At 44.6% G+C, this 18,495-nt stretch overlaps 1 protein-coding gene across 2 annotated transcripts in view; it reads right to left on the minus strand.

Annotated features, from left to right (window-relative positions):
- Nucleotides 1–3,493: 3,493 nt before the first annotated feature.
- Nucleotides 3,494–18,495, minus strand: part of LOC141133512 (uncharacterized) — a 65,443-nt gene continuing 50,441 nt past the window's right edge. For both annotated transcript variants that reach the window (XM_073622938.1, XM_073622937.1), the window contains exon 5: nucleotides 3,494–6,994. In XM_073622938.1, coding sequence (XP_073479039.1) covers nucleotides 6,834–6,994 — 161 coding nt within the window. In that variant the 3' untranslated portion in view covers nucleotides 3,494–6,833. The remainder of the gene's footprint in view (nucleotides 6,995–18,495) is intronic.

An 18,495-nucleotide genomic window follows, 5' to 3' on the forward strand; every position in this document is an offset into this window, starting at 1 on the left:
TATTTTGCAATTAAATAATATATTTAATCATATGAAGTTAATCACAAGAGTCCCCCTTTACATCAGAGTCCACAGAGTTTTCCTTTTACATCTGAATCCGCAGAGATCCCTTTCACTGTTATGCCCCGTACACACGATCAGAATTTCCGTCAGAACAAACTTGTATGGTTTTTCCAACGGAATTCCGCTCAAGCTTGGCTTGCATACACACGGTCACACAAAAGTTCTCTGAACTACGACGAGCCGAGGAAATGAAGTTCAATGCTTCCGAGCATGCGTCGAATTGTTTCCGAGCATGCGTCGTTTTTCGCGCATCGAAATTGCATACAGACGAACGGAATTTCCGATAGGAACTTTTTCCGACGGGAAAATAGAGAACCTGCTCTCAATCTTTTGCGGGCTGAAATTCCGCTAGCAAAAGTCCGGTGGAGCATACACACGTCAGAATTTCCGACCAAAAGCTCACATCCGACTTGCTGGCGGAATTTCTGGTCGTGTGTATGGGGCTTAAGGGGGACTCTGCAGACTCTGATGTAAGGGAGAACTCTGGGGACTCTAACATAAGGGATGCTCTGAGGACCCTGATTTAAGGGGGAACACTGGACTCTGATGTATTGAGTAGAATCTGATGTAAGGGGGAACACTGGCTTCTGGTGTAAATGGGAACTCTGATGTAAGGGGTGCTCTGAGAACCCTGATTTACCTTAGTGTACTCACTCAGAGGCAGGAGAGAGAAGGGAGGAGACTTCAGTCACAGACAGGGATGGATGGGGAGCTCACTCACCCCTTGGCAGTCAGCAACTCTCATCCAGATGTAGCCGAGGCTGCTGGACTTCGAATTTCCGGCCCCAACTTTCCTTTTCTGAGGCACAGTGCTAGGGATTGGAATGTGGGCAGACACAGATGTTTAGGGGCTGGAGGAAGAGGTGCAGATCAAGCCCTCTCTCCTCTCCCATCTGCGTGGGGGGTAATTTTTAGTGCTGGCCTGGGCAGTGTGAAAGAGAGTGTGTAACAGTCTCGGCTTAGACAACTGCAACCCTGCTGGGAAGCCATAGTCCAGTCTGAATAATGTGTCCGGGTTTCAGGCAGTTTGAAACACGGACATATGATTCCAAACCCGAACTGTCCGGGTGAATCCCGGACAGGTGGCAACCCTAGCCAGTAGGGATGTGGTTCAGGCTTGCTGCTACCATGAGATCAGGGCAAATACTGCACAAAATAAGCCATAATTAATTGCCTAGCCTTTGAACTTGGTTGTCTTAGAAAGACCATTAAGGGGTTTTTTATAGGCCAAACCCCTTACTATAGAAGAGTGGGTTCCCATCATCCATATTCATATTTATAATGTGCTCTAGCTATGATAAGGAAAGCATAGGGACTGGGAGTACTAATGAGAGTGCATAGGGAGAGATTAGTGTAGACTTGCAGACACTGGTGGGTCTCTTAACGGACCTGTAAACCCTATAAGGGCTCGTTTACACTTGCTTCGACTTCAACACACATTAAAGCGCCTACCGTCTACATGCTTTTTTTATGTGTTTTTGATGCTTCTGTGATGCTTCTGTGATGCTTCGGTGATGCTTCGGTGGTGCCAAAGCTGAATTGAATCCTCTCGAAAGCTTCAGGTGCTTCAAGCAAGCTTTGTCATAGACTTCTATGGAGGCTTTAAAGATGCTTTGAAGCACCACTAAAGCTACATGTGGTATCAATTTTGAAGAAAACCAAACATAAAGTGTAAACAGGACTGTAAGGCCTGATTCACACCTATGCATTTTTAGTGCTTTTTGCATTTTGCTGATTTGCACTACAGAACATGTTCCGTAGGAAACCATGTTAGATGGACTGTAGTGCAAATCTGCGTATAGTATATATACTGCTGTTCAGAGTACATAGTGCCTGGGGGACCCCCACGCCATTTTTTTAAAAATTTGGGTGCGGGGTTTCCCTTAATATCTATACCAGACCTGAAGGGCCTGGTATGGATTTTGGGGGTGACATCCACACCATTTTTTTTGGTATGTTTTAAATTTTTATCTATATTGCCGGGATCCAACAATACATTACAGCCACAAGCAGTTTTAAATGACATTTTTTCCTTTAGAAATGTAATTTTGCTGTGGCACTGTTATAAATACTTTACAGGCATACTAAGGACACCCCACAAGCACGATATTTAAAGGAATATTTCATTTTTATGCCCCGTACACACACGGTCGGATTTTCCGATGGAAAATGTGTGATAGGACCTTCTTGTCGGATATTCAGACCGTGTGTGGGCTCCATCACACATTTTCCATCGGATTTTCTGACACACAAAGTTTGAGAGCTTGCTATAAAGTTTTCCGACAACAAAATCCGTTGTCGGAAATTCCGATCGTGTGTACACAAATCCGACGCACAAAGTGCCACGCATGCTCAGAATAAATAAAGAGATGAAAGCTATTGGCTACTGCCCCGTTTATAGTCCCGACGTACGTGTTTTACGTCACCGCGTTCAGAATGATCGGATTTTCCGACAACTTTGTGTGACCGTGTGTATGCAAGACAAGTTTGAGCCAACATCCGTCGGAAAAAATCCTAGGATTTTGTTGTCGGAATGTCCGATCAATGTCCGACCGTGTGTACGGGGCATTATTGTTTCACTTTAAGCATTATTAAAATCACTGGTCCCGAAAAAATGGCAGTTTTTAAAACGTATTTTTTGCATTGATACATGTCCCCTGGGGCAGGACCCGGGTCTCCAAACACTTTTTATGACAATAACTTGCATATAAACCTTTAAAATTAGTACTTTTGTTTCTTCATGTTCGTGTCCCATAGACTTTAATGGTGTTCGCGTGTTCAAGCAAATTTTTTGGCTGTTTGCACGTTCTCCTGCGAACCGATTTGAGAGGGATATCTAGTTTGTGCAAGTTTAAGCAGTTGGTAGGAGAGGAGAGTACGCCAAGAGTTTAGTGGCTGCTATTGGGTGAGGCACTTTATTATTCTTAGTGGGGGACATAAGAGATACTGCTAATAGGGCCATGAAGTCCTGTTGTCTTATGAAAGTTTGTTCTATGGTAACCCATAATTTATCCTCTGATGGACTGATCCAAATATTGTATGTATTTTCATGTTATGAGCAACATATATATCTGTGGCATCTATGATCTGCATAAGTATTATTAACATAGTCCTATTAAAATTATTACTATTTTTTTAGTTTTTATGCTTCCGCTGGCTTGAATTGAGACATTTGGCAATCTTTGAAAGTTGCCAACACCTGACAAACTTTGCAGGCAAGATCAAAACCAACGTAACGCAATGCAGAGGTGCAAATGTGATGCAAAATTTAAATGTCTACTACACGGTGTTCCCCAAGCGTAAAGTAGAAACATTGGCTTTGTGAAGCATTTTGAGAGATTTAACAATGCGACAGATTTATCATTCCTCACACCTACTGTAGGTTAACAAGTCCTAATGGATTATATTTAGCATTATAATAACAGAAAAGTTTGCAGTTTGACAAAAAACTTTATTTTATTTTGAAAAACTTTTTAAAGGTGAAAGCTTTCAAAATGTGTTAATCACTTTATCATATCAGGCATTCCTCATGATGGTACCTGATTTGTCTCTATGCAAAAGAGAGTTGTGAAGGGTTAGACATTCTAGTTCACTCAAGTTTTTCCATTCGGGAGATTCAGAAAGAAATGAAAGGGTGGCATTTAAAAAAAAAATAACATTTGTTTCTTTTGACTTTGTCTGCTGATGGTAGGATACTCAACTGTTGTTCATGTACTTTGTCCAGAGAACTGGCCAGTATTTCTAAGAAACATGGAGGAATGATGTAAAAACTTTCTTTATGCACCCGATATGATTTGTTTTTAATTTACATTTTGTTAACATTTTGTTTGCAATTAGATTTTAAGAATACAGAGAACAGAACTTGTAATACAAATTACAAAATAAAGAAAGATCAAGAATACAGATCTAACACATAAAATGGTGACAATACAGACTTAGGTACACAAAGAATTCCAGAGACCCTTGTAAGTATATCTCCCGCTCAATGTACTATCATCAGAGAGACCACTTGCCTAGGTCCCACAACTGGGGAAACAGGTCTATATTGCTGGGGAGTGGAATCTGTTCAGTGAAGTGGAGTGCTGGAAGTCAGTCCATCAGTGTCTGGGAGGACATAAAGGGGTTGATTTAAAAAATCTGGTGCAGCTCTGCGTAGAAAGCAATCAGCTTCCAGGTTTTTTAGTTAATGCTTACTTTAATAAGCCAAAGCTAGAAGCTCATTGGCTACCATGCATGGCTGCACCAGATTTTGCACTCTCTGGTTTTAGTAAATCAACCCCAAAGGGTCCACTTTTCTCACTGCAAAGGTGACCTGTAAAAGTGACCAAGAAAGTACAGGAAGAAAGGTAGGAAAGATCCACACTTCAAGACAAATAAGGAAACAAGGGGGTAGGTAAGGAGAAGGATGGCAAGCAGAAGTGGAAGAGGAGGAGGAGGACTGCCTCACACATACTTCCACATGTTATCATTAACCATATGTTGCAAGAAAAATGAAAGGCAAACCTAGTCATTGGTAAAATCACACCAGGTTTCAGAACTCATCAATATCCATGAAGGTGATCCAAGGAGTCTATCACTCTTGAATGTATTCGTAGGTATCATGCTGGCATGAAATCAGTTCCTCCACCCTCGTCATTTAGCAGACCTTACCAACCCACTCCAGTCAGAACCATGATAGTGTGCCAGTGTTAGGGTTGAGGGCTATTTTATTTATTTCAGCTTAGTGATCCTGCCGATAGGGATGAGGTTGGGGTTTGTGTGCTTTTATGGGTTTGCGCTGAACATGTTTGCAGTTTACTTGCAGAAATTTGCCATAGTACCCATAATGCCTCGCCTGATCTTTGAACTTAGGTAAGCTCACTTAGAATGGCCAACAAGGGACCTTTTTAATAAGCCAGCCCCCTCATGATTAAAGGGTGGGTTCTCAGCAGTTATATTGACAATGTTCTTCAGCTGTGATAAAGACCTTTGTCCTGGAGACTTCACTGTTTTTTTTTAAGCTTCCTCTAGGTACTTAATGTTTAACATGGTTTGTTTGAAGTGCCATCTGTAGGTATTTTACACTTGACACTGTGTTAGTACTGTATAGTGAACTTTCTATTATTTCTTGCACTCTGGGGGTCTTACAACAGACCAGGCATTTTTAGGTTTCTGCCTACACCAGTGAAGGGTCCTCATTTGAACATGTCTTCTGTCAGAGGATGAATTGCAGAAGAGCTGGCACATCTGCCAACACTTAACAGTGTCATGCTAACTTGCACAAAAATGCACACAGCCGTTGTGTGCAGGTACTCAGCTGCGAACCATGGTGCACACAATACGTGACTGATCTTGGCACCAAGTGACCTATTTAATGGCAGTAGTCTGGTCCACATGTTGCTGGATGATCATCAGCCCCCCCCCCCACGTTCCTGTGCTCTAATGTATGCTATTATTGGATTCACCGTTACTGATGCAGCTTGCCTATGACCTGTCTTGTCTCCATCCCTGGCTCTGACCCCTAGCTTGTTCTACTGACTCTGCTGCTGCCTGATTACCCATGTATGAACCTGGCTTGCTATCCTCTCTCTGCTGCTGCCTGATCACCTGTGTATGACCCAAGCTTGTTTTATGATTCTGCTTCTTGCTTCTACTCCTGGCTGACTTCCCGTGCATGACTACTGGCCTGGCTCCTGACCCTGCTTCCTGTCTCACCCTGCTGCCAAGTATTGTCTGGTACTTCTGAATGATACTTGCCCTACATTCTGCTCGCCCGGCCCTCATTTGATGTACATCATCTCAGCACTTCAGGCTATCGCAGCTGGCAACCCACTCAGCCACAAGGGGAGCCCTCTTAGCACTCCGGCCTTTGACCAGGTATGTGACAGATACTCTTTAATCCTGAGATGATGCCATGTAAATTAAAACACCAGGATTTTCTTTTCTGTATCCAGAGTTTTTTTTTTTTTTGGTGATACTGTATATGCTTGAACCTACTGTATGTGTGTGTGGTGTGTATATATATATATATATATATATATATATATATATATATAGTGCCACCCTATGTACTTTAGATGTTGTGTTTTAATTTTCATTATTTTTGGAAATATGTGCATACATTTTCTGCATGTTATATCATGGCAGTTAACAGTTGCATCACTTGGGTCACCATGGGGAGTTGCTCTCCCTTGGAAGGCATATGGACATTATCATGCCCATGGATAGGGATGATAGTTTCCGCCCGATCCTCCACCATAGCCTTGCATTTTTCTTTTTGGTCTCACCAATCAATGTCCTCTCTCAAACTGTATTGGTACGATAATGGTCGGATTAAGGCTAGATGATAGGACTGGAGCTAGGAGACAGGCTTTTCCTGAAGACGCTTTCTATGAAATGGCACTGACTTGTTATGCACATGTGCAAGTTTCACAGCTAAAAAAGTATATATAAAAAAAAAAAAAAAAAAAATCTACGATACACAGTACTGTCTTACAAAAAAAAAAAAAATATATATATATTTTTGTATATATACATTTACTTTTGTTCAGCAAATGAAGAAAAAATATTTTTAACAAAAAACACTGTGCTCCATTTTTTTGTCAAAATCTAAAAAAAGTTTTTTCATAATTTTCACCATTTTTTTTTCTCTATAAAAAAGGATGAAAGTTTATTATTGACAGTGTGGTATCAAATTAAAGTACTATCTTTTTTCCAATAAAGCAATATTAGGAGGACAAAATAAGAAGCAACTGCTAGACAATCGTTATATAAATGCTAAATTATTTACATCAGGTGGATCTCTTGGTGTTTTTGGCTCTTCCATACACACAGCCCAGGACCACTAGGATGACAGCGATGAAGAATTTTACAGCCACATATGCTGCTAGTACTAAAGCTTCTTGACCAAAACTGGACATCTGAGGTGGTTCTGATGGTTCTGTAAAATATTCTGTAAAACAATTTGGATGTATGAATATATCGTAGAATCAAGTACAATATGTTCAGGTCATATTCACACTCAACTTTCACCAAAAATAATATGACACATGGGGAAACTGTACTAAAACGTAGACATGTACACTACCAAAAAATTTGTTTTGTTTCATTTGGTTTTTTTTTTCCGTTTATTTATCAGATCATTCATTATGATCAGCATTTGTTATTTTGGATCATTCGTAACTTTGGATGCATTCGTATTCGTTCCATTCATGAACAGTTACTTTAGCCAAATTTGAAAGGAAATTCTAGTAGAAATGTAAATCTAATCTATTCCAAATTAGCTGCTATGAAGACCTGAATAGAAGAATTACTGACTTTGGGTATTTTACCTATAATTTAATAATTTATAATAAATAATAATAATAATAAACAAAATATAATAATAGTTAATAATTTAATCATAATAGAAAATCCGAAAAACAAAATTATCTGAATGTAATCGATTCGTTAAACTTGTAGGTTGAATCGTTTTTCATTCTTTCGGATTTTCATTCTTTTGGGTTTTCGTTCTTTTGGATTACCATTCCTTTTAACAATTTGTTTTTGTATGCATGCGTCAAAAGTCTTTTGTTCATTCAGATGCTTCCGAATGAATGAATATCCTGAATTTTGTCCTAAAACAAATTTGGAACGAAACAAATTGCACATGTATACTAAAACTGGAGCACATAGAAGCTGGTGCCGCTGCACATAGTAACCAATCAGCTTCTATCTTCAGCTTGTTCAATTAAGCTTTGCCAATAAAACCTGGAAGCTGATTGGTTACTATGCGCAGCTGCACTAGATTTTATGTGCTTCAGTTTTTGTAACTCTCCCTCATAGAATATATCAGCTACACACAGCATTATGTAAATTAATGAGTACACCCCTTATATTGAACATTCTGGCTATCACCTACTTTTGTTTTTTCTATTACTTATGGTAAAAGTTAAAAGCTTTGGAGTATTTTCACTTTGGAATTTTTTTTTGTGTGCAACTTAAAGTAGAATTCCAGGCTAAACCTAGTCTTAAAAATGCCCCCCAAGGAGCAGAGCACCCCTGCCCCAAAGCACCGCCCATGTTGGGGGCATGCCACCTGGTATGGTGCGGAAGGGGGAGATGCTTGCTCGCCTCCTCCTTTTCCTGACCTTCCCGGGCTGCATGCCCAGATAAGGGTCTGCCATCGAATTTGGGGGGACCCCACGCAGTTTTTTTTCCCAATTTTTTTTTTTTTGCTGGAAAGTCTCTTTTTACATGATTCACCGGTTGTTAAGGATGCAGCAGCCGGTTTCCTGGCCCACTCCTTAGAAACCCGCTATACACAGTGTGTTTAAAGAGAAAAAAAAACACAAAATGCATGAAAACTTCATGCAAAAACGTGGGTTAAAAGTGCAAAACGCACTGCAAAACATGCCAGGAAAAAGCATCAAGCGCAGCTGCAAAGATGAGAACCTAGACTAAACCTCCACCACAGGGACTGACCATTTGGGCACTGCCCGAGTGCTCGGGGTCAGTAAGGGGCCCCGTTCCCAGCATCCCACAGAACCATGCTTAAGTTTTCACTCATTATCCTCCCTGGGGCTTGCTACTCTGGGTGCCTGACCCTTCACAGCATGGGATCTTATTCCCCTGGAGCAGCCGGCAGCAGCGTCACGATCACACAATGAAAGGAAGGGGGGGGGGTGGCCAGCCTCTGCCCTCTCCATAGAGGACACATAAGATTGTCAGAGTGAGGGATCGGGGGAACAAGTGCATACCTCCTGACTTTTGAACTTCAGAATGAGGGACACTTAAGGTAGGAAGTGGCTGGTAGCCTGGTACATGCACCACGTTAAAAGTGGGTGTGGCCAAACTCTTGGGAGGGGCTTAATGGGTACAGAGTTTAGGAGAGTGCTAGATACAGAGTGCAGGGTTCTGGTGTGCATTATGTACAGGAAGGTGGGTTCTGGAGTGTGGTATGTACAAAGTGCAGGGCACTGGAGTATGTTATGCACAGGGTGCAGGGTTTGGTAGTGCATTATGTACATAGTGCAGAAGAGTGCTAGCCACAGAGTGCATGGTTTTGGAGTGAGTTACGTACAGAGTGCAGGGTCCTGGAGTGAGTTACGTACAGAGTGCAGGGTCCTGGAGTGAGTTACGTACAGAGTGCAGGGTTCTGGAGTGCATTACGTACAGAGTGCAGGGTTTTGGAGTGCATTACGTACAGAGTGCAGGGTTCTGGATTGTTACGTACAGAAAGGTGGGTTCTGGAGTAAGTTATGCACAGGGTTCAAGAGAGCGCTAGGTACAGAGTCCATTCATCTATTGACATCTCACTATTGCATCTATCCTGAGCTATAACCTCCACACATACAAAACCACACACACACATACAAAACCACACAAACACAAAACCACACACATTCAAAACACACACACAAAAAAACAACAAACTATTTCAGGGGAAGTGGCGCTGTTCAAAAGTGATTAATTGTATGTGGACCCACTACACTATTTAATCTGAACAACTCTCCATAAAAGTGCAAAGTGCTTCAAATAAATAAATAAATAAAAAGTCAAAGGTCTATGTATAAGTGTAGGAAAAAATTGTGAATACATGGAAAATATAACAGTGATAATACACCACATCAAGTAATGATATAATATAACGTGCTAAAAAAGGGGGGGGCGACACACACACACACGTACAAAACCACACACACATACAAAACACAACACCTCTCCTCTGCCCTCCCCTTCCCCAAAGCTCTACCATCTTCCACATGGTTATCTTTGTAAAAGTACCTTTCTATGGCTGGCTCTGTCACAGCTTTGTTTTCTTTTTCAGTGCACACTCTTCTAATTTCCAGCTCCCAATCTCCCCTCCCTGAGTAGGAAGGATATAAGGAGGTGCAGTTCACCCCCCTCCTCCCCTCGATCATGCTGCACTCACAGACCAGCTATTGTCCCCGCTCTCAGTGCAGAGCAGAGAGGCTGCTATAGGAGCCGTGGGGGAGAGCTGTTACTTTTAATTTCAGAAGCCATGCTGTGAGTGCAGGGCTTCCACATAGCTGAAAAAAAACCCTGGTCAGTAGGGATGAGCCCGATGTTCGAGTCGAACGTAAGTTTGACTCGAACATCGTGTGTTCGCCTGTTCGCCAAATAGCGAACATTTTGGGGTGTTTGCGACAAATTTGAAAGCCACGGAACACCCTTTAAAAGCCTATGGAAGAAATCAAAAGTGCTAATTTTAGAGGCTTAAATGCCTTTAAAGAGGGAGGTGGGGCCACCCGGTGACGTAACTGGGTGACCCCGCCCCCTCTGACGCTAAGGGATGTCCCCGTGCGTCAGAGGGGGGCGGGATCACCTGGCGACTTCACCGCATGGCCCCGTCCTCAGTTATAAAAGAACTGTCACCTGAGAGGACGGTCATTATGGCGGGTGCCTCCCACGGAGGCGGATCGGTGGCGGCGTGTGTTTTTTTTTCTTTTTTTCTTTTTCGGTCCGTCAGCGGAGCAAGAGAAAAAGACTACATGGGACATTTTTATTTTTTAATAAAGGAAGGTAGAATAATACTGCGCAAATATATAACTAAATAAAAATGTAAATTGAAATGTGACAGCAACTACACAGGAACGTGACAAAAATTCAAATACAAATGGTGCAAGAAAATGTAGCGCTAACAAAATGTGTGCACAATTAAAGAAAAGCCTGGAGCAACAGCATGCAATGATGTATGCAAAGGGCGCACATGACAGTGGTAGCAGTGAAAGGGTTAAGGTTAAGGTGATACAGTGGAGCCAAGGGGGAGGGAGGATTAGGGGAGGGGTCATTTAAAAGGGGTTCCCGCTCTGGGTGGGACAACAGAAGATTTAGGAAAGTTTTGAGGAAGGTTAGTGCAGCAACATGTCTGAGCTAGAGATGCTGATGGCCCAGTTGATGGCCCAGTTGCAGGAGGAAGCGGCTGTGCGGGGTACTGATTGGCTGCAGGAGATGATCGCAGCCGCTCTCCGAGGCACAGCACAGCAGGCAAGTGGGGGAGAGAGAAGCTGCACCAGAGCGCGTCGCTCTCGGCCGCCCGAGCGGTTCTCTCCGGACCGCGTGACGTCAGCACAGCAGCACTCGGGTAGTCTTTCTGCAAGACTCCCGGTGGGCCCACCGGCCAAACGAACGGCAGGAGGAGAGCGGGTCAGCGGGCGTGTGGCCCCGGCGGGAAATGAGCAGAGGCAAGAAGGGGAATCGTCCGGAGTGAGGCCTAGTAGAAGGAGACACGCGTGCAAGCCCCGCCCCCAGGAGCTCCGCCATCGCGGCTACAGCACGGCCTGAAGGGGTTCCTGGGCCTTCTAGTTCCTCAGCAGGGGACAGGCAGAATGGAGAGAGAGGAAGAACTGGCCTGACACCTAACAGAGCGGAGGCCGGCAGGACTGCGGTAGCCCACACTGGTCCTGGGAAGGCTGTACGGAAGTCGGCAGGAGGTTTCGCAGCGCGGAGGAGGGGAAGGATGTCGAATAATGCGGCAGCCACAGTCACTATCCCAGGCGGGCCTCCATCTGATGAGGGAGAAGAGTCGGGTCGGAGTGTGAGAGAAGAGGCATCCGGATCGGAAGAGGATACGGCCCCTCTGCCCAGGAGGATGGTGCCAGGAGAGAGCAGACGGTCGGCTGATGGGGCGACACCTGTGCAGCCCGGTGAGTTATCACATGTTGTTTCCAATACTAGTTTAAATAATGCTGCGAGTGCAGGAGTTGGGGCAGGGGGGACAGGTGACAGCACGGTAGGAACTGCTAAGGTTGGAGGGGCTCCGGGTTTTTTGGGGTTTTTAACGGGGATAAAGGAGCTAGTGCAGAGGTTTGAGGCTGCAGAGTGGCAGGTGGGGGGCCCGATAGCCGCTTGGGTTCCACAGGCAGGGGCGGAATTGGAAAGTATAGGGCGGGGGGCCGCGACACCAGCAGTTGCAGCTGTGGTCACCTTGCCCAGTCCAGAGGCCACGGGGAGTGGTGTTACGCAGGGGAAGGAAAAAGCAGCGCCGTCAGTGGAGGCTGCGGGGAGGCAAGATATAATTAGGCTGGCGGATGCAGCTCGCTGTGAAGTGTATGTGTGCTACGAAGGGCCGTTAGGAGCTCACCTGAAACAAGAGGTTCGGGAAAAATTGTGGAAGGGTGAGTATGTGGAAATATTTTCGTTACTGCCCTTGGAAAAGTTCAACCTCGATAGAGTCAAACCAGATGATTCCAAGAAGGAGGATGAAGAGAAGAGGAGGTATAGGCTGATACCTAGGACATTTGCTAATTGGTTGCAAGCGTTTGCAATTATGGCGAGTGTTATAGGGGAAAAGCAACCGGAGCACTGTTCGGCGCTTTTCTGCTATCAAGACGCGATAGGGGAAGCGTATAGAGTATATGGCGGTACAGCATGGCTGAGATACGAGGAACAGTTTAGGCAGCGGAGAGCGATACGCCCGGAGCTACGTTGGGACCATAAAGACATCAGCCTGTGGATGCGTTTGATGACGACGGCGAGGGCGCCGAACCAGTTTTTTCAGGGGGGAGCCGGTGGACCTTCAGCCCAGAGACATTCGGCTGGAAACAAAAAAGGTGTTTGTTGGCAGTATAACACAGGGGCCTGTAAGTTCGGAGGGACATGTAAGTATAAGCACGAGTGCTCGGGCTGCGGGGGAACGCATCCAGCATCCAGATGTTTTAAGCAAGGAAAAGGTCGACCTGGAGAGGCTGGGAACAAAAGGGAGGACTCCGGTGATAGTGGAAAGGATGCGGCCGTTTCTCGGTAAGTACCCTGACAGGAAAGCGGCACTGCTATTAGAAGAGGGTTTTTCGGTGTGTTTTCAGATTCCATGCACATTATCGGCTATCCCCCCAGTGCCAAAAAATTTAAAGTCAGCCCTGCAACATCCGGAAGTGGTTTCGGAGAAACTGCAGAAGGAGGTTGCATTAGGTAGAATGAGTGGTCCTTTCCCAGTAGCGCCAATAGCCGATTTGGTGGTGTCACCACTGGGCGTGGTGCCCAAAAAAGAGCCCAACAAATTCAGGCTCATTCACCACTTATCCTTCCCAAAAGGGGGATCAGTGAATGATGCCATAGACCAGGAAGCGTGCTCGGTGACCTATATGTCATTTGATGCCGCTGTAAGGTTGATGCGCCACTATGGAAAGGGAGCTTTGATGGCAAAGGCAGATGTGGAATCAGCTTTTCGACTGCTGCCAGTTCACCCGGATAGTTTCCGGTTGCTCGGGTGCCATTGGAATGGTGGATTCTATGTTGATCAATGCCTACCAATGGGTTGTTCAGTATCGTGTGCGATATTCGAACAATTTAGCTCCTTCGTAGAATGGGTAGTAAGGGACGTATCAGGAGTGAATTCGATAATTCACTACTTGGACGATTTCTTATGCATAGGCCCGGCCTCTTCTAGAGTTTGTGAGGTGTTGCTGGCTACATTGCAGCATATAGCAGAAAGATTTGGCATTCCATTAGCGGATGAAAAGACGGAGGGACCCTGCTCGGTCATCACGTTTTTAGGCATTGTACTAGATTCTGAGGCGATGGAATGTAGATTACTGGAAGAAAAATTGGAGGATTTAAAGAAAGAGGTCGCAGGTTTGATGGGACTGAGGAAGGTACAACTGCGAAGGTTACAATCGGTGTTGGGCAAGCTGAATTTTGCTTGCCGCATACTACTGATGGGGAGAGTGTTTAGTTGCCGGCTGGTGGCTAGCACGAGTGGGATCAAATCACCCAAACATTTTGTACGGTTAGTAAAAACGCATGGGGAGGATCTAAGGGTATGGCATATCTTTCTGGAATCCTTTAACGGTAGGGCAATGTGGATGTCAGGACCAGTCAGCAATTTTGACTTGGAACTGTTTACCGATGCCGCAGGATCTACATGTTTTGGGGCGTTTTTTCAAGGGCAATGGAGCGCAGGTCCATGGCCACAATCTTGGGTAAAAGAGGGCTTCACGAAGAATTTGGTTTTGCTGGAGTTGTTTCCAGTAGTTCTGGCGGTGGAGCTATGGGGTGCATCATTCAGGGATCTGAAGGTGCGCTTTCATGGGGACAATCTGGGGGTGGTGCAAGTGATAAACAGGGCCACGGCGTCGTCTCCGCCAGTGATCAGGTTGCTGCAGCACTTAGTGTTAAGATGTTTACAACTGAATGTTTTCATTCATGCTGTTCACTTACCGGGGGTGGAAAACATAATTGCTGATGCGTTGTCTCACTTCCAGTGGGAAAGGTTCCGAGAGTTGGCGCCGGATGCGGAGCAACAGGGGGTACCTTGTCCAGACTGGCTGTGGGAGATAGCATTGGCATTGTCGAGGGATGGATTAAGCAGTCGGTAAGTGGGGCTACCTGGGCAGCATACACTAAGGTATGGCAGGAGTGGATGTCGTTCTTACAAGTTTTGGGGGAGGAGCCGATAGGGCAAGGAGTACGTTCGTTATTGCTGTATTATGTGGCAAAGAAACTGAACGAGGGTGCGTCGGTGTCAGTGGTTAATACACAGTTAGCAGGTTTGGCTTTCCTTTTCAAGCTACAAGGGCAGCCCGACGTCACCAAGGATTTTTGGGTGCGACAAGCTTTAAAGGGTTACCGGAGGGCGGTGGTCAAGCGCGATTCGAGGAGACCAGTAACTTTTGAGATATTGAAGGGTATTGTGGATCAACTGGTGGAGGTTTGTTCATCAGCCTACGAAGTTACTTTGTTTAAGGTAGCTTTTGTGTTAGCATTTTTTGGTGCATTCAGAATAGGGGAACTGGTTAGTCCATCCAAAAAAGTGCAAGGGGGAATTGGGTTCCAGGAGGTTAAACTAGAAGAGGATGGGGTAACGATATTCTTAAGGAAGTCTAAGACGGATCAGGGGGGAAGAGGCAGGATGGTACAAGTTTATCCCATTCAGGGATCCCCCCAGTGCCCGGTGGGCACAGTCAGGGAATTTATGAAGGTTCGGCCGGACTTTCAGGGCCCCTTTTTAGTGCATTTAGATGGGAATATGTTATCACGCTTTCAGTTTGGGGCGGTTTTTAAGAAATGTTTGAGTGGTTTGGGGCTGGAGGAGAAGGATTTTTCATCCCACTCATTTAGGATAGGAGCCGCGACAGAGGCAGCCAGATTGGGTATGGATGTGGAGTTAATAAAACGGATTGGGCGGTGGGAATCTAACAGATTCCAATCTTATGTACGGCCGCAGTTAGCGGTAAAATTGTAATGAGACAGGGGTGGTTTGTTGCTATTGGGTATGTGTTAGAGGCAGCTGTTATTGCCGGTGGTCTAGTTTTTCACATTCAATGTTGAGTATAGTGTTCTTGTTTTTCTTCTAATTTCAGGTTCAGCGCCAAGAATGGTCTGGATTATGGGCCATTCTTATCTATGTTGGGGGGCAAGGAGGGGAGACGCTCGGCATGAGGGTAGGCAGTTAAGTTTTGATAGGCGGAAGGTGTATATAAAGTGGTTGGGTATACCGGGCATGTTGTGGGGTAGACTGGTTCCTGAAGTACAGCGTTATGCACAAAGGGAGGGGCCGCCGGATGTATTGGTGATACATGTTGGCGGCAATGACCTAGGCATTCGATCTATGATAGACATCACGCGAGACATTAAATTTGATGTTTGGCGCTTAATGAAGGAAATCCCTGAGATGATCATTGTCTGGTCGGACATGGTTGCCCGGACGTCTTGGAGAATGGCCAGGTCGGTGGAGGGTGTGAATAGCGCAAGGAGGAAGATCAACAGGGAAGTGAGTAAATTTGTGGTGTGAAATGGGGGGTTGGCAATTCGGCATAGTGAACTGGAATTCGAGACATGGAGGTATTTAAGATGTGATGGGGTACATCTCAATGTTGTGGCACAGATTTGTGGGCTTTAGGCTTACAAGATGGGATACAGCGAGCTATTCTGGTGTGGAGGGGCACCCAAGAGTAAGGTATTACTATTGGGGTGCTGTGGCGGGTGTTGGTCTGGGCAAGGGAAGGAAGATGGCAAAAAGTAAGAGTGGGGATCTAACGTTGGTATGGGTCTGGAGGTTTTTGGTTCCCGGTTAACGGAGGTTAGCCGGGAAGTGATAATGGGGCACTGCGGTCACGGCAGTCTCTGAGCCAGCTTGTTGACTTAAGGCCTATTGGAGATTTTGGATTAGGGCTGCAGTGCCATAGTTGTTATGGCCATCAGATTGATTTGCTAAGCTATTGCTCAGACCAACGCTCTTTTGATTTAACAGATTGCGTAACAGATGTTTTTTGGTTATTGTTTTTTGATGACAGAATTTTATATTTTTATCTTGAAAATAGATATTGTTTAAATAAAGCAGGCTGCTACAGCCTTTTTTGTTACTCCAAAAAGCTGGTGTGGTCTTATTTATTTGGAGTAGAAGTATAAGGGTTTTTTGATAATGGTTAATATACATCTGTTATCCAACAGTCAAGAAAAGCCTGGAGCAACAGCATGCAATGATGTATGCAAAGGGCGCACATGACAGTGGTAGCAGTGAAAGGGTTAAGGTTAAGGTGATACAGTGGAGCCGAGGAGGAGGGAGGATTAGGGGAGGGGTAATTTAAAAGGGGTTCCCGCTCTGGGTGGGACAACAGAAGATTTAGGAAAGTTCCCGCCCACCCTCCCTAAGAAATAGTAAATGGTATTGTAAAAGGGTATTGTGGTTTTTTCTTTCTGTTAGCAGATGAAGAAAGAGATGTCGTGGCAGCGGCGGGCGTTGGTCTGGGCAAGGGAAGGAAGATGGCAAAAAGTAAGAGTGGGGATCTAACGTTGGTATGGGTCCGGAGGTTTTTGGTTCCCGGTTAACGGAGGTTAGCCGGGAAGTGATAATGGGGCACTGCGGTCACGGCAGTCTCTGAGCCAGCTTGTCGGCTTGAGGCCTATTGGAGATTTTGGATTAGGGCTGCAGTGCCATAGTTGTTATGGCCATCAGATTGATTTGCTATTGCTCAGACCAACGCTCTTTTGATTTAACAGGTTGTATAACAGATGTTTTTTGGTTATTGTTTTTTGATGACAGAATTTTATATTTTTATCTTGAAAATAGATATTGTTTAAATAAAGCAGGCTGCTACGGCCTTTTTTGTTACTCCAAAAAGCTGGTGTGGTCTTATTTATTTGGAGTAGAAGTATAAGGGTTTTTTGATAATGGTTAATATACATCTGTTATCCAACAGTCATGAGTGCAATAATCAAATAATATAAATAAATATTCCAAGTCCAACATGGTGAAATGAATGGATATATAAAGGTGAAAAAATATTTATGAGAGTCTCATATCACTAATCTCAAAAAATGAAAAAATATATATGTAGAAGTCCGCAACAATGAAGTGATGATCTTCCAATGTGCAAGATGCAATAAGAAACATCAACAATGGTGAATCCTGAAAGTGAATGAGATTGAATACTCTTACCGGAGCAGATGGACCCGGATGTCAGCGACACCGAATCATAAAAGCCTAGACAACCGAATCAGTGGCTCTCTTGGATGAAGGTAGAAACCTGGAGTCTCCAGTGATGTCTTCAAACGACCTCATGGATCTCGACCAAACTGGAAAGGCAACCATCCAAAAGGAACACCACGACAGCTCTCATCCAAGTACAATGTGTATGAAGAGAGGGGTGGCTCCAATAGTGTAGGTCAAAAAAGTAGGTTTATTAAAACCATCAAACATAGATAAAAGTGATCACGGTGAATAAAAGCAATGTGGGGAGCAATGAACTTTGTCCGATGCGTTTCATCCTAATGGGACATCTACGGGGTATATTTATATGGGAATATTTATTTATACTATTTGATTATTGCACTCATCACTTGTGCACACATTTTGTTAGCTCTACATTTTCTTGCACCATTTTCTAATAAAGGACTTGTCCCCAAGCCGTGTCTTGTCATTTTTACCATTTTCTCAGACCCCCACAACCACCGGGCAAGGGTTGTGGGGATGAGGTCCTTGTCCTTATCAACATGGGGACACGGTGCTTTGGGGGGCTACCCCAAAGCACCCTCCCAATGTTGAGGGCATGTGGCCTGGTACGGTTCAGGAGGGGGAGGGCGCTCTCTCATCCCCCCTCTTTTCCTGCGGCCTGCCAAGTTGCATGCTTGGATAAGGGTCTGGTATGGATTTTTGGGGGGACCCCCACGCCATTTTTTTTTTTTAATTTTGGTTCGGGGTTCCCCTTAATATTCATACCAGACCCAAAGGTCTGGTAATGGACTGTGGGGGATTCCCATGCCGTTTTTATCAATGACTTTTATGTGTATTGCCGGGACCGACAATTCATTATAGCCGCGAGTACTTTTAAACTACTTTTTTTCCTTTAGAAATGTCATTTTGCTCTCGGACTGTTCTAAACACGGGAAACATGCGCCCCTTTACAGGCATACTATAGACACCCCCCAGGTACAAAATTTAAAGGAATATTTCACTTTTATTGTTTCACTTTAAGCATTATTAAAATCACTGCTCCCGAAAAAACGGCCGTT

The sequence above is a fragment of the Aquarana catesbeiana genome, linkage group LG03 (genome assembly GCF_042186555.1).
Source record: "Aquarana catesbeiana isolate 2022-GZ linkage group LG03, ASM4218655v1, whole genome shotgun sequence".
In the NCBI taxonomy this organism is placed as follows: Eukaryota; Metazoa; Chordata; class Amphibia; order Anura; family Ranidae; genus Aquarana; species Aquarana catesbeiana.